This window comes from Equus przewalskii, chromosome 1 (genome assembly GCF_037783145.1).
Source record: "Equus przewalskii isolate Varuska chromosome 1, EquPr2, whole genome shotgun sequence".
NCBI classification, from domain to species: domain Eukaryota; kingdom Metazoa; phylum Chordata; class Mammalia; order Perissodactyla; family Equidae; genus Equus; species Equus przewalskii.
The window spans coordinates 13,248,041-13,272,132 of record NC_091831.1 but is presented as its reverse complement, the minus strand read 5'-3'; the positions used below and the strand labels follow the sequence as shown (position 1 = coordinate 13,272,132).

Here is a 24,092-nt window from a genome sequence, read left to right as displayed (position 1 = left end):
AACATTTTCAGGTTTCATCCACTTTGTAGCCTTGTCCTTCGTTCTTTTTCTTACGATTGAATAATATTCCATTGTGTGGACACACCACACTTTGCTTATCCGTTCATCTGTTGATGGACACTTAGGTCGTTTCCACCTTTTGACTGTTGTGATAGTGCTGTTGTGAATGTTTGTGTACAACTTTTTGTGTAGACATATGTTTTCAATTCTTTTGGGTATGTACCTAGGAGTGGAATTGCTGGATCATATGTTAATTCTGTTTAACTTTCTCAGGAAGTCAGATGTTTTTTAGGAAAGAATGTTAAAAAATCAGGGATGATGGAACTATTCTATATTTTGATTGTGTTGGTGGTTACACAAGTGTATACATTTGTCTGAATTCATAGAACTGAACACCAAAAAGAGGGAGTTTTATTTTACCGTATGTAAATTTAAAAGGTAGATGACAAAAAGAAAAAAAATGCTCATTAACTCTTTAAAAAAAATCATTGTCTCATTGTTACAGCAAAAGATTGGTAATAATAAAAATATTTATCAGTGGATGACTAGTTAAATAAGTTATGATCCAGTCATTCAATGGAATGAATATCGTGCGTCATTAATAAGAACGAGCTAATCTTCTCCTCACCTTCCCCCAAACGCAGAGATTAGACTCATCCCAGAGAGGAGAGGATCCGTTGGAATCCCAGCTGGATCCTAGAGCACACAAGGGTTGTGGAGCTTGCGATATAAGTACTGATGGAAATATTCTATGACTCAAGAACTACTTTAAGAGCAGAATTCCCTTTGTAGCACAAGGGAAGTGCTTGTGTCGTGTACCAACTGGCCTAGCAGACGCATGGACTCATTTTAGACCACAAAATGTGGAACCTGAGGCTTCCTTTTGCCATTTCGGGGCTGGCTGCAGCTCTCCGGAGTCCATGCTAGATGGCATCCTCTCTCTGTGGAGGAGACCATGACAGCTGTGTCGAATGAGTTCTCCAACCTGCCTGTTCAGGCACAAGCTTATTTCTATGGCACAGGAACCCACGCCTTTGCTTCTACAGGGGGGAATTAAGCCCCCTGTAGAATCAATTCAATCGGGCAAATTAGGTACTATATTCTATTTTATGTAATTGTCAAAAAAGCAGTCTGTGCAAAGCATTACTTTTTTTTTAAAAGATTTTATTTTTTTCCTTTTTCTCCCCAAAGCCCCCCGGTACATAGTTGTACATTCTTTGTTGTGGGTCCTTCTAGTTGTGGCATGTGGGACGCTGCCTCAGCGTGGTTTGATGAGCAGTGCCATGTCTACGCCCAGGATTCGAACCAACGAAACACTGGGCCGCCTGCAGCGGAGCGGGCGAACTTAACCACTGGGCCACGGGGCCAGCCCCCAAAGCATTACATTTTTTAAACTCTGTGTATTTGTTAGATTCCTTTTAGCAGATAACTGGTTAGCTGAGACTTCAAGGAGGGAGCAAGTATGCCCTCCTTTTATTGGGTCAATTAAATATTCACCTACCTGCAATGGCCTATCTTAGGAGAGTAAAAGCTTCATATTAAGATCTCAGAGGTAATTAGCCCCAGAGTCTCTGAAGCAAGAGAGAGTTTATGTTACTGCAGCATGAAGGTGGAAACTGCTGGAGCCCATCTCACCTATGAGTCATCCGGTTTTAAGGGCTCCTAACATTGCATTCAATTCACCTCAGCTCCTCCTTCCCTTTAGGAAGCAGTTCTACCTTTGTTGTCAAGACGGCATCCACATTTCCATTGCAGGCCACCGTGCTCAAACAAAGGAACCTGGCTTCAGTGTCATAGCCTGATAGATGCTAGTCATAAAAAGACCATAAGTGATGGTTTGGATTCTTTCCTTATCCGTATTAACAGAGAATCATTGGCTTTTAAGCAGATTACTGGGGAAGAGGCCATTTTTCCTCCTCCCACTTTGAAAATGCAGAATTAATTTTTATACTTTTGCTGTGTAATTTCCTTACCAATTTGAACATTTTTCCTCTATCTAAATCTATCTGACTGCTCAGCACTGAACCAAACAAAAAACGTCCGGCTTTTCATGCACCATTTTTTGGGGTAAATGTCTTGTGTTTCATTCAGTCTGAAAAGTGAATTGAAATTAGTCTGCTTAGTTTCCTTGAAAATTGTGTGATCAGTTTAACTACTGGGCTGATTGCAGGAGAGAACCAGATTTGAGGATGGAGGCACAGCCAGAGAGCTGGAAGTTCCAGGGACTGAGAGACTGCCCATGGCTTTCTGTGACGTTCACCTCTGCTACCAGGAGGCCAGTCTCCCCTACTTTTCCCTTTTAATCTCTGATCTGGCAGGGATGTAAGAATTTTGATAGTTAACTAGTATGGAATAACTAGCACTCCAGAAGCCTAGATGGGGCTGAGTCATGCCATATTTGCTCCAAGTCAGCAAATATTGCTAAATGCCCACTATACATAAGGCACTTACTAAGTCCTATAGAGAAGGGAATCGAAAGATGAACAAGACACATTTCAGGTCTTGGAGGAGGGAAGGCAGACACTTAACCTAAACAACCTGCCTCCACACCCACTCACAGCTGACCTTGGGCAGCAGAACTAACTCTCTAAAGCTCAGTTTCCCTATGTATATACAATGGAGGCAACAACTTTGTAACAATTCAGGGCCCAGGTAAACCTACTGTGGGGACCCTCCTAACTGAACACACACCAGGAAGGAGGCCTTTCTCCTCACTAAAGAAGACCACGTGAAACTGTTACAGAGCTGCCAGGAGCTGGGAGACCACGTGTGGCTCCATCAGCAGACATGTGCATTTCAGCAGGAATCTCTTGCCTGAACTCGCAGTTAAGAACCCAACAGATGACCCTGTAAAGTCTTGTTACCCAGCTGGGTGTTTAGATGTCTACAGGTCATGATCATCTGGCAACACCAGGGTGAAGCCTCCCACCAGATTTTTTAAGACCAGCTGGTTCATCTTGAAACTAAAGGCTGCTAGGGCCCCATGTGTTGCTTGGAGGTCAGTTTTTTCCAAACTGTGATATTTCTACTCCTCCTCACATTTCACAAATATTATTGGTTAGGGTGAATAAAAGTTTTTTTTTAAAGTGATATGACTTTAAAGAAAAATATTAAGAGAAGAGCGACAGGTGGTCTATAGCATGGCAACTTTTTTTTTTTTTTTTTTAAAGATTTTATTTTTTTCCTTTTTCTCCCCAAAGCCCCCCGGTACATAGTTGTATATTCTTCGTTGTGGGTCCTTCTAGTTGTGGCATGTGGGATGCCGCCTCAGCGTGGTTTTGATGAGCAGTGCCATGTCCGCGCCCAGGATTCGAACCAACGAAACACTGGACCGCCTGCAGCGGAGCGCACGAACTTAACCACTCGGCCACGGGGCCAGCCCCAGCATGGCAACATTTTTAATGTCAAATTTGGTAACCACTGGGGCTGGCCTTGTGCCCTAATGGTTAAGCACACTCCGTTTCAGCGGCCTGGGTTCATATCCTGGGCATGCACCTGCACCACTCATCGGTGGCCATGCTGTGGCAGTGACCCACATACAAAATAGGGGAAGACTAGCAACAGATATTAGCTCAGGGCAAATCTTCCTTGGCAAAAAATAAAAATAAAAAAAAATTGGTAACCACTGGGTCCATTAATGAAGGGACTTACAGGGGAGGGAACATAACTGGAAACCTCCAGTTACCTCCAACCCCACTTTCAGCTCTCATTTCTCCTCTCTCAGAATCTTCCTAGGTGCCTGGGATCACTTCTTCCTCTCTTTCCAAAGTCCTTTGTGTATGTGTCCACAGTGGCCCTTATTCCATTTTATCCCAGTGGTTGGCCTCCCACTTTGCTTTCTTTCCTAGCTGTGAGCTTTCCTGGGAAATCACCTTTGTATTCCCTACAGTGCTTGGCACAAAAAGGTAAACTCAAAGAAAGAGAGACTAACTGGGAGAATGAAAGCACTGTCTCCACCTGTTTCCTGATGATTAGAAAGCTGTGAGGCAAGGGAAGGGAAGAAAACTCCAGCCCCAGCACTATTCAGAAAGCCAGTTTAATTATTCTGGCAGAAGCAATCTGAATATAAGGACAAAGATAGGTCTGTGACTTTCCAGAATACTCGATTTCTACTCACAAGAACTCTGACTGAGCATCTTTATCCACGGGAAACAGGTGCCGACAGAAGACTGAGAAGATTCCCTGTTTCTTTTGCATTTCCTGCTCAGCTGATCCTGAGTGGATGTGGAAGTCAGCATTTGTCTTTGGCATATTCCCATCCCTCTCAAACTCCTCCGCTCCTCCATTTGGATTTCCATTCTTGCTCTTAGCTAGCAAGACTCCCTACTTACCCACTGATATTTAATAGACGACTCCTCCTTGAACCAAACCCATTTTTCAAAAGGACTTCCAGCTGTTAATGCAGTTAATTGAAAGGAATGAAGCTACAGTGGTGGAATTATGGACTGGAATGGAAAATCCCCTTAAGTCTCAATCATTTAGCCAACTGCCTGTTTTGCCTTCTTACAATACAATTTAAGTTCACTTTGGCAGCCAAACAGAATAATTGCAACCAAGTTCTGCTGGCCAGCCTGAGCTCGCCAGAAATTAAGTGCATAGACTGAGTCAGACTGCTAGGTTCAAATCCCAGGTCTTCTATTTTTTAGTTGTATGACCTTAAGCAAGTTACAAAACCCCTCCTAACCTGCTGACTTCATCTATAAAATGGGGCTATGTTCTCTACCTCATCCAGATGTTGTGTGCGATGAAATAATCCACGTAAATCACTTAGCGCAAATCTGGCACGGAGCTGATGTCCAGTAAGTCTAGCCATCATCACTCCATTCTTGCATTGGAATGTCCTAATTTCCTTATAGAGGCACAGATACTTGAAGTACAACCATTTAATTTTGTAGGCAGGATGCATTACCGTGTAGCAGAGAGAGAAGTAGATAGGCTTCCGTTTGCTGAATAACCATACAGAACCCACTTACTCTCTTTGGGTCTGTTTCCCACCTGTAAAATGAGGTGGGACAGGCAGGGATTTCCCAGGGTTGCAAACTCAAATGTCTACAGAGGCCCAATAGATAAAATCACTGGTGATGTGGGCTGGGTACAAGACAATAGAGAGCAGTGGGGATTATGGTTAACTGTAGAGCTTTGCTACTCAAAGTTGGTCCACTGAACAGCAGGACTGACAGAACATTTGCATTTGTTAAAACAGCAGAATCTCACCACCCACCTTCGATCTGGTGAAACCGAACATACATTTTAACAAGATTCCCAGGTGATCTGTGTGCACGTGAAAGTTTGAGAAGGCTGCTATGGAGCATGAGCCATCGAAAGGCATTCAACATTTTTTTTTTTTTTATGTCAGCCAAATAATCTCTGGGCTGCATTAGGCCTTAGGCTGCCAGCAAGTAGAAAGTGACCATTGTAGTTGGTGAGCTCTCAGTGGTGCCAGCTCCAGGAGTCTCTCTCTGAGAGAGATCCTTTCCTTATAAGTTAGGGGTCTGGACACATGGGTATGTAGCCAAGACCAAGTCCGGGTTGCTTAGAACAATAATTCCTGGAGCAGAAGAGGCCTAAGAAGTCATCTGCTCAGCTCCCTGCCTTCTGACAGGTAAACTGTTATTGCCCCCACTTTGCAGACAAGATAAGTGAGGCCCAGGGAGACACACTGACCCAGATCCAGACACTCGGAAGTGGTAGTGGTGGGAATTCCCCATTAGGAAACTAGACTATCCTGTACTGTTAGAATCAGTGACCATTCTGGTTTCCAAGGCCTGGAAGGTCTATTAATTTCTTTATATTCTCCAGCGCTTAATAATCATTCTCCGTTTCTCTTGGCACGTCCCTGCCACTTCCTGGCAGCCCCGGGGACAGAAGGTTTCCTCCTTTTGCACAGAGAAGGCCCAGAGCTGGCTTCTGAAAGGATATCCGGCCCGCAGGATGCAGAGGAGGCAAAGGCCTCATTGTTCCTTGGGGCCAACCGGCCCCTCCCCCAGCCCAGGGGACACTCCTCGCAGACCCTGGGCGACCCGAGGGCCCATTTCCCAGGAGTAGGGCCTTCAGAAGAAGCAAGGAAACGAGGCCGAGTGCAGATCTGGAGTCTGATGTTCTGAGCATACGGTGGAAAGGCGCTAAGAGCCCCAAGATAAGTAAGCCCGGAATGTGAAAACGCATTTCCAACACCAGCTCAGCGCTGTTACTCATTAACGCTCCCCACAGCCGGCTCGCGCGATTCCGTCTGCATTTTTACTAATCCGAATGAGTTTGGTTGTAAGGAGCCTCCTTGATTTGCGGGCCCCGCGTGCTAGGAAGCAGTTTATTTGCAGAACGAGCCGCTTCCCACGCCCGGATTCCCCGAGGCCAGGCGAGGCGGGCCCAGGCGGTCCGGGGCGCCGTCCTCATGGACTCGCCGCCGCGCCCCCACGCCGCGGCCGCCGGGGGGCGCTCGAGCTGCGTGGCCACCGACGAGGCTGCCAGCGCCGGGTTGCCGCCGACTCGCAGAGCCCTTCGCGCCTTCGGAGGAAACAAAGTACACCTTTGTCGGCGACGGGAGCGTGTGCGGGGTACGGCGCACAGGAGCCGGCCAACGCGTGCGGGGCTCGTCTTGTCGCCTCTGAGCTGCAGCCCCCGCGTGGGCCCGGAGTGGCCCGGGGAAAGCGGGGTGCGGCGCCTGCCCGGCGCGGGCTGACCTTCTTCCCACCCCGAGCACACCCCAGGGGGCCAGGACCCGCACCGCTGCCGCCGTGGCCTGTGGACTTTGCTTTCCGGGCTCTCGGCAGGGCGGGAAGCCGGCTAGCCGAAGCCTGGGGCGTGGGCGTGCGAGTCTGGGCCCGGGGACTGGGGGCTCCGGCTTGGCCGGGCTGCTTTTAATTCGCTCGTCGCCCTTCGCAGCCCCGCGTCCCTCGTCGTTCAGAAGTGCACCCGCCTTCACCCTGCGCTCGGGTCCCGGGGCGGGTCTCGGACTCCACCAGCCGCGCGCCAGCCCCGCAACAGCGCGGCGCGCCGGGAGGACTACAAGTCCCAGCAGGCCCCGCGCCGCGAGCGCCGAGGCAGGGGGCGCGGCCTGGCCTGGCGCCTGCGCAGTGCAGCCGCCTGAGCCTGCTAGTACCACACCCCCGGGAGGGACAGAGGGGAGGCAGAAGCATCCGAGGCATTAAAGCATCCGAGGAAGCCGGAGGGGAGGAGAATGGAGTGACAGAGAAACGCGGAGGGTGGGGGGTGGGGGGGAGACTGTTGAGGGAGGGGGGGGAGGGGGGACACAGAGGGAGGAAGAAGCGGCGGCGACGGCTCCTCTTTGCAGAGGGGGAAAACTCCGAGGGATAAGAGCAGGAATAATGCGGTAGGCAAGGCGGGCTGCTCGCTCCCGGCTCCGGCAGCAGCGGCGGCAGCCCGAGCAGCGGCAGCAGCAGCGGCAGCACCCCCAGGCGCTGACAGCCCCACCGGCCGGCTTCCTCGCTGACCGCCGACTGTCAATGGAGCTGGAAAACATCGTGGCCAACACGGTCTTGCTGAAAGCCAGGGAAGGTAAGAGGCTGGGCTGGTGCGTGCCTGGCGCATTCGCCGCGGGCCGGGGTGCGGGTGTCGGGCGGCATGTGGGCTGGGGCTCTGCGTGTGCAGGATGCCCGCAGTGAGTTGGTCGCGAGCAGGACACCTCGTAGAGCTGCTCTGCAAACGCTTCAGGGTTCCTGCCCTTGGGCTCAGAGAATCTGGACTTGGGTAGAGAAGGAGAAACGTCGAGGTTGCAGAGGTTAGCATGCTAAACTATCCTCTAGTTTCCAGCTCTAACCTTACTGAGCGTGCCATCTCGGCAGTTGTTGAAAGGTCAGTTGGAAAAGCATTCATTCAGGAAGAGATGGGCAAATATGCAAATAAAATAGCTTTTCGAGTCGGCCCAGGATGGTTCTGTGACTGTGAATTGGTGTGTGTGCATGTGGCGGGTTGGAATTAGCAAAAGCCAAGTCTTTGCTTGCGCAGGCTGAGTTCATATAGGCTATTGCTGGAAACCATCCGCTGGGACTGTTTCTTAGGGAAATCCCGTTGTGTGGAAGGAAGCCTTTTAAAGGCAAAGTAAGATGTTGAGGAATTAGCCTGTTCATAGAATAACGAGAGGCTGGCTGTACAAATCACCTAGAAAATAATTCAGGATTTCAGAGGTGGGTTTTTTCCCTTTGGGGAAGGGCGGCGGTGGGGGCGGGGGAGATAACTGAATTGTTTAATTTTGGCTCAGTTAGGCAAAGAAAGGTGCGTCTGTGCTTAGAAGCGTTTTAGGTGCGTATCATTAGATTTCCTGCATTTAGCTGGCAGGAAGTATCACCTAAGTGGAGTGGGTAAGATCTTAAGTCAGAGCTATAAACACACACGTTTTGACCCTTCCTTGAGATGAAAGGAAAAAAAAAAAAAGTGGCCCAGAAACTTAGATGCTTCCTAAAATGATTGTGTGCATGTCAACATACACTTTTAGGAACACCTGGAATTTATGTAACATCTGTTTTGCCAAGATTTGAGCTCTGGCGTGCAGACTTTTTATAAAAAGGGAAGTGGTTTTCCCTCTCATGGGAGGAGGCTTTGACACCCAAGGTAGAAGGCAGCCTAAGTAAGGTCTTGACTTCAGAAGGAGATTCGGGGAGCAGCCCACGAAAATGCCATACCTCCTTCTTAATATTTTCATTCACCCACTTTGATGAATGAAAGGAGAATTTCTGGCCAGCAATAAAACGATTCATGTTTATCCAGCCGGTTCCATCACCCTGTAGCTCTGTACACGCTGTGCGGGTGGGTGATGCACAGCCCAGCAACTCCCCCCAGCGTTCACGTCGTAATTTCGTCGTCTCCTGTCGCTTTAAAGCAGCCGCCTAGAGGGTTTGCTTTGAAAACCCCAGCAGAATTGAAAATATGCAGGTCTGTCCCCCCATTGCTCAGCTTTGGTGTGAACAGATTTGTAGGAGACGCTGTCACTTGGCGACTTCAGGTTCTAAGGCCTGAGTTTTTTTCTTTTTTCCTAACCTGAAATTTTAGCGAACTGGATCATGGTGGGGGCTGGTGGGCTCTCCCGTCTGCTGGGCAGTGCGTCCTGGAGGGGAAGAAGTGGAGAAAACAGCCCACCCCCCCGACCCCGCTCGCAGGCTTTGCCGCCGCCACCTAGTGGTGGGACATGGTTGTACATCTCAGGGCTGGGGGCTAGGAAAGTTTTTCACCCTCTCTCCATTCTGAATTTTTTTCCGGGGAAATCACTGGATATGATGGTGCTGGTGGCTTTGCAACTTACACTGGTTTCTCCTGCTGCCCGAGGAGTTCTGTTTCCTAGATCTACTGCTGTACACGTTCGTTTTTCTGGGGCATGCTTTCTTCTTCCCGCAGCCTTTCGTTGCTTCTTTGAAAATGTTTTGCTTGGAGTAGGCAAGGTGTTATCAATTTTCCCCCACAAAGTGGTCTCCCCAGTTTTTTTCACCGAAACTAACTCACCGCCTGATATTTTTCTTCGTCAGGTTAACAAATTGTTTTTTTTCGAGAGAGCAGCCGGCTGCAGGCTTGCATGGAATGACCGAATTACAGTGATTAAAAGTGCTCAAGAATGTGCCTTTCACTTCCTTTTCCTTTTAAAGTCTTTTCAATTTCTCCTTGAGAGCTTGGTAGTCATCTCATGGTGAGAAAATAGCTCTTGACGATGCCTTTGAAATGGAGAGGGCCTTGCCTGTAAGGAAACGGAGAGACTGACACACGAATGAGAAAAATTAATCACTTACGTGGAAACTTCGTTTTTAAATTTGATTTCTCCCCCTCTTTCTCTCTTATGTCTAAAGAGAATCCACGATTTTAAGTGCTTCCACTTTCTTCTTGCTGTGGCCTTTTAAAGATTTGAGGACATGTATTCTAATTAGTGTGGAAGCTTTTAGAAGTAAAAGGAATTTATTTTTCTCTTCTCAGTTCTCATATACTTGAAGTCATTCTTTTAAATTAAGTAATTCTTAATTCAAATAAGCATATTATCCAAATATTCAGAAATGAAAGTTCCAGTTAGTGAAATATCTAACATAAAATTTACAGTATCTTAAAGAATCTGAATTGTCTAGAATGTTTAAAAACACTTCTTACTTGAAAATTCTTGTGAATGGTTACAGATGAGAAATAAAATTGGTGAATGTGAAATTTAATTTGGTTCACTTAACAAAATACATTGTAAACCATTTAAAATGTGGCTTTCAAGTAAAAGTCACATTTATCCCGAACAATAGAGAAACAGGCCTTGAAGAAAGACAAACACACTTTGCAGATGCTGTGAAGGAATTTGTAGTTGTCCGTGCTAGTGGGTAATTTGGGCCTATCTTTTGTTATTGTTATACATTCTTAAAGGCAGATGGCTTCTAAATTTACTGTAAATTCAAATTCTTACCGTAATAAAACATATATAAAATGGAAAACATGAATATAGCAATAATAATAGAAAATCTGTAAGTGGATTAGAGTAAAAATGATTCATTGTTAGTAATTAGAAAACATAGCAAGCCAATTGCATCTTTGTGACAGTTGTTTTGAAATAAGAAAAGATAGAGATCGAGGTTCAAAACTTCAAACCACCCAAATGTCTTTTGTGAGCTATTTATTTGTCCTGGTCTTATGAGAAAACATCGACTTGATCACTCTTAGGCACTTTAGATTGCTCTTCTAAAAACTGGTTAAGGAAAAAGAGAAAGAAGTTGAGACGAAATTCATGCCAATTTATGGAAATGAGCTAAGTGATTAAGCGTTTAATGAAAAGAGAGCCAGACTAACTCCATCCATCCATCTATTTACATTTCAGAATCTCAGAAAATTGGCAAGCAAGCTAGTGTTGAAATAATAGTAGTGAGAAAGAGTGTTTGCAGAGTGCCTTTTGTGTGTTTCTTTTTGGCTTTATTGTTGCAGGAAAGGTTTTTGTGTTTTTCTCATGTTCTGGATCAGTTGCCTCACTCTTGAGTGAACAGTGGTGAGAGAAATTTTGCAAGGGCCCCTCTTTCCTTTCTTCGCAGGCCAGCGGTAGCCATATCTGATCAATAAAGAGGACAGAGGGAGTACTGATCACATTTTCCCCAAGCATGATACTAGCAGGCACTGAGTACAGGAACTGAGAGGTCAGAAACGTAATCACTTTGCTGTTGGTCTCAATCCCTGAAAACCAGAATATGTGAAAATCCTTTTCTTAGATAACTCTGTGACTTGTTGGCCTAAATCTTCCTGATGATCAAGATTAGGGACCTGGGAAAAGGTGAAGCTCGGGTGAGCAGAGGCTAGGGAGGCCAGGAGGAGGGAGGGAACCCATATCCAGCCCACCAGTGAGGGGCAGGTGCTGCCTGGACAGACTCAGCATTCCACAGCAGGGCTGAAACCTGTGCCCCGTTTCCTTTTTCCCTCGCACCCCTAGTTTGTGATGATGAAACTGAAACATCAGGGTATTTTGTTAGTAGAACATTCGAGTGTCTCTGAACCTCGCAGCCCTCTTACTGCTATGGCGGGCAGACTTATTCCACCCTATGCTTCTCCCCTCAGTCTTACCAAACAGAAAGGGAACAGCTTTCATCCTGGTGCAGGCAGCTCGGTGTGTAAAAGCCGTCTGGCCCGGTGAGTACAATGCTGTTAAATGAAGCTGCCTTTTATTTTTTCCAAGTTTCTTTTCAATACTAACAACTTGGAGGTGGAGAAACCAAAAGCAATGTTTTCAGAAGGCCTTGCTCTCTTACAGAAAGATTTCAAGTGATGATTTTAATTAATCCAGCTGCCGGTTTTTAAAACCATCAGATAAATGCCCATAAGACTCTCATCTTTCAGTAGCTTAGCTGCTTCTTGTCAGATTCTGAACTCCAGAAAGCTTGATTCTTCCAGTGCCCAAAGTAATCCTTGTTTAAATTATGTCTTCAGAAGCCGTAACTCTTGCAGTGGCTTGCTAAATAATACCCTTTGCGTCTGGACTGAAGATGTCAATAATGTCCAAGTGAATTTCAGGAAAGAACCCAATATATGATCATATTCACCTTTACCAAGAACTGTTCAACCCATACCTGGGAATTTTCAGTGTTCTTAGGAAACCATCCAGGACACAGGCAATATTTAAAGTCAATGTATTGCCAATATATTTGTGGCTCAAGGTGAATCATTATAATACCTTGCTTTTTTTTTTTTTTTTTAAAGATTGGCCCTGAGCTAACATCTGCTGCCAATCTTTTTTTTTTCTTCTTCTTCTCCCCAAAGTCCCCCAGTACAAAGTTGTACATTCTAGTTGTTGGTCCTTCTAGTTCTGCTATGTGGGATGCCACCTCAGCTTGGCCTGACGAGCAGTGCTAGGTCTGCACCCAGGATCTGAACCGGCAAGACCCGGGGCTGCCTAAGCCGAGCGAGCATGCGAACTTAACCACTCGGCCACAGGGCTGGCCCCTTGACATTTTTGAGATAAAAAAATCTCATGGTTACAAAAAGATATCACTGAATTAGATCATGCAACTCAGAGGTGAAACTTGAGAAAACAATAGAAGGTGACTACAAAGAGGTGACACAGAGAAAAGGAAATCAGAAATTTCTTCAATCTTAGCTCTCCCCAGCCCCCACACCTCACATGAAAATAGCATAGTGAAGATGAAGGGTTTTAAGATGTGATTTCAAATGATTAAAATGGATTATGTGGGCTTAAAAGGAGTGATTTCTGCTTTCAAACACATCCTGGTATATTTCAGTGAAAAATTTTGTTTAAAAATATCCCTAAATATTGAAGAGACTTTAATCAATAAATCAAACTTCTTAAATTTTTTTCTTTTTGAGGTAAAGACAATGTTGTTCCATTTAGTACCATCCAAACACTGGAGGAAGCACTCCATTTTGTATAAATCGTGCTGCTTTTTAAAGAGAAAGTATTTACTAGACCCTGCCTCCTGCCTCCCCACCCCCACAGTTTCTCATTTTGAGAAAACCATTCTTAAATTGCCATCTTACAAGGGTAAAATCATTCATTCATTCATTCAACATTTGATAGTTGAAGGACCCTGCGGGAGGTGACATCCTAAATGTTAGAGAGATGCAGCTAGAGGTGGGTGAAGACTGGGATTGGGCATCATCAGTATCTTCTTAGGCTTTTAAACTGGTAAATCAGATATTAGTAGAACCAGATTTTTTCCCCCCAAAGAGCTGAACTGACTGTGGTGTGACCTGCTTGGCTGGGTCCACTGTACCAGTTCTGCTGTGCCTAGAACTTGGGCAATCGCTGGAGGAACCAAAATATGATTTAAGGATAATTCAAAGGTCCTGCTTGAGGGATAGGCCCAAATCTGGAAGGCAACTGCTAATTTTATAAGACATTGTGTTTTGATGAAGGTCAGTTCCTACAAATGAAAACCACTCGAAACAATGACAAGAGGACCCTTTGGTTGAGGAATGACAAGATCCCAGAGGAAAACTGGTGTGCAGTGGTGGTTTCCAGGTGGAACTTCCGTGGTCTTTCGAGGGCAGCGGCTTGAGTGGGGTTGATGGGCCACAGTTCTGGAGCAGAGATGGTGGAGGCCACCTTCCTTTCTGGCTTTTTGTTAGAAGTGGTTTGAACATGTCCTCTGATATAGCCTGTGACCTAGAATGACCTGAAAGGGTCAAGGTGTCTAGTCCTCTAAAGGTCTGCTGTCCCACATGGTAGCTACTAGCTGCATGTGGCTATTTAACATTTAAATTAATTAAAATTAAAAATTCAGTTCCTTAAGCATGCTAACCACATTTCAAGTGCTCAGCAGTCACATGTGGCTGGCTAGTGGCTACCACACTGGATTGTGCAGATATAGAACATTCCAGCATTGCTGAAAATTCATTTGGGTGGAGCCCCTCTAGAGTTCTATACATTGAATTGAATAAGAGTGTGATAACGCTATAATTCTGACATGATAATTGGGGGACAGTAAAGGAGAGGGGGAGGGGAAGAGACAGAGGAAGCCACGGGGGAACTGGAGTTGGGGGGTGAGGCTTAGGACTGAGTTACTTCAGAGAAAAATTCAGTTCAGGGAGGATCATAGATAGTGGTGGTGGTAAACCACCCATATTTCCCTTTTTTTCATATCTTATTGGGAAATTTGCTTAGATTGAGCAACTGACTTTCCTAATTCAAACTACATGCATATTATTGATACACACAGAGCCCCATGTTCCTTCTCAAAACTCTTGATGTAAGGATATTTTAAAACAATCATTTTATTAAGAAAAAAATAAATTGTGTGTTACGGTAAATCCACAGAAGGAAGGAAAAAAATGCCTCTTTCTACAGACCTCAAAAAGGTGCTCTAAAATGAGAGAGAAAATAGATGTAACAAATTTGAGGGTTTCCATTTCTTCTGAGCAGGACAGATTGAAATAAGATCCTGAAGAAAGCTGTCAAAAACACACTGTTCTCGTACAGCATGGTGACTATAGTTAATAATACTGTATTGTATACTTGAAATTTGTGAAGAGAGTAGATCTTAAGCGTTCTTACTGCAATAAAAGAAAAAAGGTAACTATGTGAGCTGATGGATGTGTTAATTAACCTGATTGTGGTGATCATTTCACATGGAGTACGTCTATCAGCTCATCATGTTGTACACTTTAAATATATGCAATTTTATTTGTCCATTATACCTCAATAAATCTGGGGGGAGGGGGTGCAGGGAACCAGAGTCTGCCTGTCCAGCCTCTCTGTTGACTTTTCCTGATGAAATTTTATATCATGTTCAGAGTTCTAAAAAAGAACTCCACAGAGAGTTTGAACGTAGTCATATTAAAATTATAGCATTCTTTAAAACAAAAACCAAAAAACAAAGAAACACACTGCTCCTGTCTCCACTTTAAAATGATTTCTCCTTAAAGAACAGATTAGTGGTTACCATAGGAAAAGGGGCTGAGGGGAGGGTGAAAGGGGTAAAGGGGCACATGTGTATGGTGACGGGTAAAAACTAGCCTATTGGTAGTAAGCTTGATGCAGACTACACAGAAACTGATATCTAATCATGCACACCTGAAATTTACACAGTGTTAAAAGCCAATATGACTTCAATTTAAAAAAATGATTTCTCCTTAAAGACTGTTTCCTGCGAGATTTGAAACATTTTAACGATAACCCCGTTAGAACACACTTAGGAAGCAACGTAAGCATTTGAAACAACAAAACAGTTAGTTGCTGTTCTTTCGTGTCTGAAGCAAGCAACTCTACTTGAAGTTGTGCCAAAGAGTCAATTGGTAACATCCTCCTGACAGAAGTCACTAATAAATCAGGGTAATTTCGATAGGGCCTGCCTTGTCTCTAGGACTTTGTAATCTGGGCACTATCAATATTTTTTTAAAAGGCAACGATGAAATGAACCTCAAAGGACAACTTCCGGGGCCTGTGCAGAAAGCAAAAGAAACTGAGATAACCAGATAAGAACATTCCTGGGTCGTGAGGTGGCTGGGGCAGCAGAAGCCTGAAGGGCGGCCAGCGCTGTGGCTGCCCCAAGCCTTCCCAGTGAGTCTGCCCATCTCTTCTCCACCTTCCAGAATAGAGGTTACCCCTGGTTTACAGATGGGGAAACCGAGACAAAAGAAAGGGTGTCAGTTGTTCAAGGTCACTTGAACTGTGGACTCTTCTGGAGCATCCCTCCAAAGTCCTTTAATATTCCGAAATAAAACTTTCCTCTCTCCTATAATAATGTAAGCCAAAAAACCAAACCCATTTCTCAGGGCATTATGGTTTCTAAATGTAAATGTTTGTGAGGTTGCGATTGTGGAAGAGAAAGACGGTCTCCGTCAGATTTCCTGGGGAAAGGGGCAAAGTGGGAGTATAATTGCTCCTCCAGACCCTCATTTCAGCTGAGTGCCAATTTGAGAGCTGTTGGATAAAGTAATTCCTACTAAGTTGTGAATGACTACTGATAGGTGAATCCTCACAGTAGGCATTTCCATTTTAAAAGCAGAACTGCTTATCGACTGAAATGAATCTGTGACTGTGGAGGGAAGATCCACACACACTGTACATACTGTGCCTGCATGTGTGCGCACACACACGGCTGGGTCCTTTCTGGAGCCTAGTACCTGTATCCTTCTCCCTGCATCCCCCTCCCCCACCCCAATACTGACACATGAAAAAAGCAAGGTCAGCCTCCTGGCCCTCTTCTTCCTCCTGGCAGGGCTTGGAGAGAATCTGGAGTAGCCAAAAAGTTGCCCCCAAGGGACAGGGCGTTAAACCAGATGGGTGGTGCTGGGGACATGTCCTTGGCAGCAGTGTGACTTCCTTTCCTAGGCAGAGCCAAGACAGGGCACCGGGCAGGCCAGTTCCTGCTGGCGTTGGCTTACCACATGTGGGTCACATCCACCCATGCCCCCTTCCTTGGAGGCTTGCTAGCCCTTGGGAGATCCTTGCCCTCAGGCACCTCTGTCTGATAGTGGCACCTCAGGTGTATGTTCCTGCCTCTGCAGTTTTCTTTCTTTTTTCTTTTTAATATTTTATTTTTCCTTTTCTTTCCCAAAGCGCCCCCCCCCCCCCCGTACATAGTTGTGTATTTTTAGTTGTGGGTCCTTCTAGTTGTGGCATGTGGGACGTCGCCTCAGCATGTCCTGACAAGTGGCGCCATGTCCGTGCCCAGGATTCAAACCAGCCAATCCCTGGGCCGCTGAAGCGGAGCACATGAACTTAACCACTCGGCCACAGGCCGGCCCCTCTGCAGTTTTCTTAATAAAAATGTTGGGGGCGAGGATGAGAGAGGTGGGGGAAACCCCCCAGATGATTCCTCTGCCGGGTTGCGGGCCATCCATCCCCTCTCCCTCCCAAAGAGAATGTGTGAAGTGGTCTTTTTCCCCAGAAAAGCTCTCTCGGGGTTCACCCTTTCCATTTTTCTGTGGTAACATTGCCGATGTTTGCATTTGGATACCATATCAACCCATGCGCGTGTGCATGTTTTACATTAATTTAGCAATTTTACTTTTCAAGAACTTTGTGAGCTGAGAAGACTCAGCATCTGTAAACTTGAGATGCTGGAGGGGAGGCAGCATGATGTCACTGCCTGGTAACGAGGGGACAGGAAGTCAAGCCTTTGATCTGCTCCTGCCCAGAAGGTGAAGCTCTGAACTTAACCATTTCAGGAGGGGAAGGGGAGCGAAGGATAGAATTACCCAACACGGGACAGAGGGAGCCCGCCCGTGTAATTGGTCTGCATATCTGATAAAAGGGCTTGTGAAACCTCATTTGAAAATGGAATTCTGTCTCGGCATGGGTCATAGCACCACTTGTGAAATGGAAACAGGCTGGAGGAGGGTCAACGAATAGCCCAGGAAAAACAGCTTTATAGTGGTTGATGCAGAAACGAGCTCTGCTTCCTCTTCATGTTGTCTGCGAGTGCGCCCAGGAAGAGCTTGTTGGGGTGTTCGGATAACATCCTGTGAGAAGGAATGCCAAACTCTAGGAAGATTAGTGGGGGAGAGGTGGGGACAAAGAATTGGGCTGCGGATGGCAAAGGATGTCTCAAGATCCAACTTTTCTCCAGCTGAGTCCTGTTGTGGGTTGATGCCACCAGCCCTAAGTCTCAGATTAGGGAGGGTGTCTGTCAGATGAGTGTGTGCCTGGAGCATGGTAGGTGTTGAACAAATGATTCCAGAAGCTATGACTGATCCGATGTCTAAGTTACATGGAGGAGAGGGGGAGAGCAGAGAGAGTAAGATCCTCAAGAAATGGCCTTGATGTCACAGTAGACAGCAAATTAGGAAATGATTCAACACAGTTAAGAAAGATTAACTGGGGGTATAGGGCAAATTGGAAAATGTTTTCCAAATGTTTGTCTTAACTGTGAAAAATGTCTGGCAAACTCCCCCACCCCCATCCCCAATTTGGAAGTGGTTTGTTTTAGTTGTTTTGGAAGAAATAAATATTTGCATTAGACCAAACATTTGGGGCAAACAGTCCCCCCCAGTTCTGAGGCTCTGTGTGGGTTGGAGGAGATGTGCATGCTGATAACATTCATACCTTTTTTGGCGAAATCGAAGGTAGCTTAGGATACAATCTTTGTCTGCTTTTTGCGTCACTACTAGAACGAGGCTGAGCAAATGGAAGGAGAAGAGGAAGCCGGACAATGATCCTTCCAGACCCAGGAATGGCTGATGACCTGGCATTTGAAAGATGTAATCGTTATAGAAAAATTGCCATTCTGCTCATGGGCAAGGAGACTGGATCCAATTAAGACAAGGAAAAACGTATGTTAACGCAGAGAAAAAATTTCCAAACAGTCAATTCTGTAATCCTCTCTGAAGAGGAGGAGGCCAACATGATGGGGCTTTCTGGATGAGGCCAAACCCTGTGATATATAATAATTAGTAACCACTGGTTAGTTCGCCACACACTCATTCTCCAAACCACTAACCATTGCTCGGGACGGAATGCCCCGGGCCTAGATATTTGCCCCAGATGTCTTCCCATCAGTAGTATCCAATTAGAGGGATTTTTAAAATTGAAGCTTAATTCTCTATAACATAGAGCAGAATGTAAATGAAAGAAGGACCGACCTGATCTCCTCGATGGTTCGGCGTGTTACCAGGTGAGGGCTGGTCTTTGGAGACAAGTCAAGGACACTTCTCAGTTTACATTTTGTAACTATTGGGTGGCTAATGATTTTATATCATGGTGCCTGGTATTCTCGCTGGTCCTTTTGGCAGCTTAAAACATTTTCGGAATGACTGTGAGGGGGTTGAAGATTTGAGAGGCCCATTCAGAGTCAAGTTCTTCCTGGGCAAGCACTTAGAAGCGAACCTGTGTCTGCTTATAATTTCATTCACCCAGGGTGGGCCTTTCGCTCTACATATCTGCCTGAAATATGAGAGCTTGGGGGGTTCCGTGGAAGCCAAATTCTGATGGGAATAGCTCTGGATTGGCTTCTGCATCTTCCCCAGTGTCATAAACCCAGTATTTAGTTAGTACCTACTGTGTACTTGGCACCATGCTGGGCTCTGAAGGGAGAATAGGGTGAGGAATGGAGGCTCCCATCTTTTTTCTAAAAGAATCCTTTAAAAATTACAAAGTCCTCTGTGTCCATTGTTTTATTTGATCTTTACAATTCTGTGAGGTATAGTTATTTTTCCCCATTCTGATCGATGAAGAGTGGAGGCTCAGAGAGGCACCCTGCTAGTTCCAGAGCCTGGACCCAGCGCCAAGCTCAGTCTCCACGTCTGATATTCCTTCTGTTCCATCACAGCTGCTCCCCTCAATAATCTTACCAGCTCTCGGGAACCTCAGTACTAACCTAGGAGACATTTGAAAAAGAATCAAGTGTGCAGCTGTGACTCCCAATTAAATAGGAGTCATCCTATCTAATTTTTAAGATTTTAAAAAATTTGCACAGGCAATGCTTGCTTGCTGAAGAATTCAAACAACAATGCCAAGCATCAAGAAGAAAGTTAAAATCTCCCTCCTCCCGTGTGCCCCTGCTGCCCGTTCGGTCCCTCAGAGATAATTACTGGCAGCGTTGAGGGGGCCATTTTTCCAGTTCTCTCTCTCTCTGCATGTGTGAACACACAGCTACATTTTACACAGATAGGGTCCCAGCGTACACTCTGTTCTGCAGCTGTTTTCATTCAACACTATGTTGTAGAGCCTCCCCGTATCTGTGTTTATAGTTTCCCATGGAATGGATGGGTGTTAGGAAAAATTGTGAAAGACTTTGGAAGCGGAGTGCCGTTTCCATGCAATGCTGGGTGTTTTCTAGCTGAGGCTTAGGGGCGATCCGGTTCTAAAGGGGTCTGTGTCCTTGACTGTCTTGAGATAGTTTAGTAACATATTTAACCAAGCCCCTATAGTGGGCCCTTTAAGTTTTCCAATTTTTAAATATATTGTAAACAGTGTAGGAATGTCCTCCCCATTGTACAACATCTTTATACACTTCTTTGAAGACTTAGTTTTTATTTCCCTGTGGTGGTATCTGCCTAATAGTATTATCCCTCTCTTTTTCCCCGCTACCCCCGACTTGGGAAGAATAGTAATAATTTCTGAAATGGAGGTAAGTGACCCTAGGGATGTACAAAGCACATTTTATTATGAGAAAGGAGCATGATACACATGAGGACATGTGATGTAACATTCTTGAAACCTTTGGGATTTAACACCCCCCACCTCTGAGGGTTCTGTCATCTTTTTGATGGTATTCAAAGCTTGGATTAGGGAAATCAAATTCAGTTAGAGACTTGGCAATGACTTTCTTTGTAATTGCCCCTGGGTTTTGCATGTGTAAATCTGTCAGGGAACACAGGCTCAGATAACAAGCCCACAGCTTTGCAAGGGGGCCCCATATTTCACTCCTTTGATCATCACCACAACCCAGACCTGGCAGCTCTTATTATTATTCCAATTTGAGAAAGAAAGAAATTAAGCTCAGAGAGGTGAAGTGATTTTCCAAGCTCACACAGCAAGGACCCATTCCTCCCTCTGGCGCTAACCCATTGCATCTTTTCCCATCTCTAAGGACCTTCACGTTGGCAGTACATTGCACAACTCTAGGGAGGCGTCGTTCACCTCACTGAGGTGGGAGATTTGTAAATGTATCTTGGGGAAGGGGGCTCCTTTACTAATTCTCTCAAAGGCGCTGCGTGTGCTGGTGTTGGTTGCATGTAACGTCTTTCAGTCCTGTCTTTTATCTGGTACAACACTCTCTGGAATTCTGTGGGTTCTTCCATTGGCGACTCTTTGTCTGGAGGTTTGCATGCAATTTACCTAAGTGAGTCCCGCCTTGAGAACTGAAAGGGCAAATAAAAGTGGTACAATACAAAACAAGTCCCCGGCCCCACCTTTCCCTCCAGAGAAGCTGGGCGTGAGGGTGTAGTCCAAAGTCTGGGGTCTTCAATATGTTCGTGACTGTTGGAGGAGAGAGTGGCGTTTTCTTCCTGGAAGCATTGGTAGGTGTGTAAGGCTCAAAATCCAGTGGCTCATGGCTGCCTGGAAGCAGCACAGTGACCAGAAGGAGAAAGGCTGCCCAGTCACTGGATGAGGAGTCTGGACACGGCTGTGGGCGCCCTGCCATCTCAGAGGGCAGGAAGGAGCTGCGCACACCGAAGCCAGCTCCTGTCTTCCCCAGAGGAGGGGTCTGAGGACCAAAGGAAGCCCATTGGGTGGCAGAAGGCAGTGCCCGAGCAGAAGCAGGCCAGGATTTTCCTGCGAGGCGGTTCAGCAGCTCCAGTGGTGCCGATCCCCAGGCTGCATTAGTTCCCTAGGTACAAAGCACCACAAAATGGGCAGCTTAGAGCCACAGAAATTTATTGTCCTACGGTTTTGGAGGCCAGAAGTCTGAAATCAGGTTGTGGGCAGGCCACGCTCCCTCCGGAGGTGCTGGGGAAGCATCTGTTCCAGGCCTCCAGCTTCTGGTGGCCTCAGGCCTTCCTGGGCTTGTGGATGGCTGTCCTCGCCCCATGTCGCTTCACATGGTCTTCCCTCTGTCTCTGTGTCTAAATTTTCCCTTTTTCTAAGGATACCCATTATATTGGGTTAAGGCCCGTCCTAATGACCTCATTTTAACTTAATCACCTCTGTAATGACCTATTTCCAAATAAGGTCACATCTGGGGGACACAACTCAACCCGTAACACAAAGCCTTGCCTGTGATGTTCTGAATCAGAAGCTCATGGGCGGCACCTGGGCATCTGTATTTTAAAAACTCCCCAGGATTGGCCGGGCCTGGGAACTCCTGCCCTGAAGACTTCCTGACTCTGTTCTGAGATGATCTTGGAGACTCTGCTCCAACCTGGCTCCCCACATAGGACTGTCTGCAGCTTCCCTGGCAGTTGGTTTCTGCTTTTGGCTCAAATCTTTCTGGTGCTGGAGAACATATACCTTCTCTCAAGCAGCCCATCCCATTTTAAACTGCTGGATTAAAAAAAAATTAAAAAAAATTATTAGATAGGGTTCTTACTTTACCCACTAAATAGCAAACTCCCTGAGGGCTGGGGCTAGGGTTTTTTCTTTCCTTGTCTCTCCCTGGGCCTCACCAAATGCTGATGGTAAACCTGAGTCTGCAGGTCAAACTCAGATCTGCCTGGTGTGGTAATAACCCATTACATCTTGGTTTTGCACTTATTTTTTGGTGAGGAAGACTGGCCCTGAGCTAACATCTATTGCCAATCTCCCTCTTTTTTGCTTGAGGAAGATTGTTGCTGAGCTAACATCTGTGGCAATCTTCCTCTTTTTTTTTTCTTGTATGTGGGACGCTGCCACAGCATGGCTTGATGAGCAGTGCATAGGTCTGTGCCCAGGATCCAAACCTGTGAACCCCGGGCCGTCAAAGCAGAGTACGCGAACTTAACCACTACAACCCCGGGCCGGCCCCCTGGATCTGCTCTTTGGAGGCATCCAGAATGAACACGTCATCCTTTGCTGAGGGCGAACTTCTAATATTAGAAGACAACTGTGATGCCCACTGTCGAATTGAGAACACACCCTGGGCTCTAGATTCCCAGGTTGGCATTTTCATTGCACATCGTGTTTGAGTAACAGACACATTCAACCTAGGGTCAGAGTCTATTAGCAGATGGGATTGTGGTGTTGCTAACATCTGGCAAAGCTCAAGAACATAGCTGTTTAATAACTCACCAGAGGTGGGGTCAAGACACCCACTTTTTTTCTTTTTCTTTTCTTTGCAAGGTAATATGGTATATTTTCTTGCTGTTAAGTGTACCAAGCTAAGATGTTTCAGTTCCCATTGAAATCTCTATTAATGCCTCCAGTGAAAAGGTGGAGGGGAAGGGAGAATGTGCCACTAACATGCTCTGTGAGCTTAGCTACAGTGCTTGACCTCTCTGAGCTAAACTTTTCTCAGCCATATGAATGTGCACCTTGGCCCAGGTGATTTCTGGAGCTCTTTTCACCCTTCAGATCTTGAGAATTTGCTGGTGTATTTTCCACTGATAGTAATTGTGGGTACTTCATGATAAGATTAGATGTTAATTTGAAGAGCAGGCATTGCACATTAAAGTGAAAACTACCCCAAGGAAAGAGTTAGAGTTGGGAGGGGTTACACGTGTGATAGAAATAAACAGGAAAAAAAACCTGCTGCTGCTAATTTAACCAATGCCTGCAATCTAAGAAAGGCAAATGCGTGATTCTAATATTTTTTTTTAGTGGATTATAGAAAGGAAAATTAAATCAAAAGTCAAAAATAAACAGCTTGATTGTTCTGTGCTGTATTATCTTAATAAACAGCCTTCCTGGAAAGTTTAAAAATACACAGTGTTCTGTCTGGCCAAAGAAAACAATAAGTAAATACTGTTGAGAAAATGTAAGAATTTTCCATGTAGGGATGAGTGATGGAAACACTGTCATGTAGACGTGCAGAAATCCCATAAGGAGTTAGAGACTGAAAAGCGTTACCTACTTTTCAAGGCTTGAGGTTGGGGACACTGTTGTCACCCACCGGGTAAGAGGTTAGAGATGGGAATGGGCATTACCAGGCATTCTTGTGGGCTCCTGGCAACTCCTGACCCACTTCTTCATTGGCTTGCAACGTTTGGTCTAGACGCCCGCCTTATCTCTACTGGTGACACAGATTTCATGGTCTAGGGTGACACTGAGGATTGGTGGCTCTCTTCTGCTTAAGTTTTCTATAGCTGGAAGTGGCAAAAGGTGGAGACTGGCAATTCGGGTTCTGACCTTCCTTTGTTGCTAATTTGTCTGAGGTCACAAAGCTAGTAACTTAGCCTCTCTGTCTCTCTTTATCATCACATCAGGATAATGCCCTAATGATTACAGAGACCAAATAAAGAATATAAACAAAATAGAAAGTCCAAATACAGACCCAAGTGTTTATAAAAATTTAGTATATAATAAAGGAAGTGTTTCAAATTAGTGGGAAAAGAATGGCTTACTCAGGAAATGGTGTTGAGATAACTAAGTAATCATTGGAGAAGACAAAATGTTAGATTCCTACCTTATACTAACCAAAATCAATTATAGATGCATTGAAGATTTAGATTTTTGGCGGGGAGGGGGTGAGGAAGATTGGCTTTGAGCCATCATCTGTGCCAATCTTCCTCTATTTTTTATATGTGGGAGGCCGCCACAGCATGGCTTAATGAGTAGTGTGTAGGTCTGCACCAGGATCCGAACCTGTGAGCCTGTGAACTCC

General features: G+C 45.6%; 2 protein-coding genes across 8 annotated transcripts in view; both read left to right on the top strand.

Moving 5' to 3' along the window:
- The first annotated feature begins 6,451 nt into the window (after positions 1-6,451).
- Positions 6,452-24,092, top strand: part of GRK5 (G protein-coupled receptor kinase 5) — a 219,855-nt gene continuing 202,214 nt past the window's right edge. For 2 of the 7 annotated variants that reach the window (XM_008525599.2, XM_070588542.1), the window contains exon 1: positions 6,452-7,515. In XM_008525599.2, coding sequence (XP_008523821.1) covers positions 7,464-7,515 — 52 coding nt within the window. In that variant the 5' untranslated portion in view covers positions 6,452-7,463. Of the gene's footprint in view, positions 7,516-11,432; positions 11,587-24,092 lie in introns of those variants that run through there. The other 5 variants (XM_070588926.1, XM_070588989.1, XM_070588814.1 and 2 more) reach the window with 4 other exon arrangements.
- LOC103554497 (high affinity immunoglobulin epsilon receptor subunit gamma-like) overlaps positions 7,481-24,092 on the top strand; it is a 111,326-nt gene continuing 94,714 nt past the window's right edge. The window contains exon 1 of the mRNA XM_008525580.2: positions 7,481-7,515. The gene's annotated coding sequence lies outside the window, so the exon portion shown is untranslated. The remainder of the gene's footprint in view (positions 7,516-24,092) is intronic.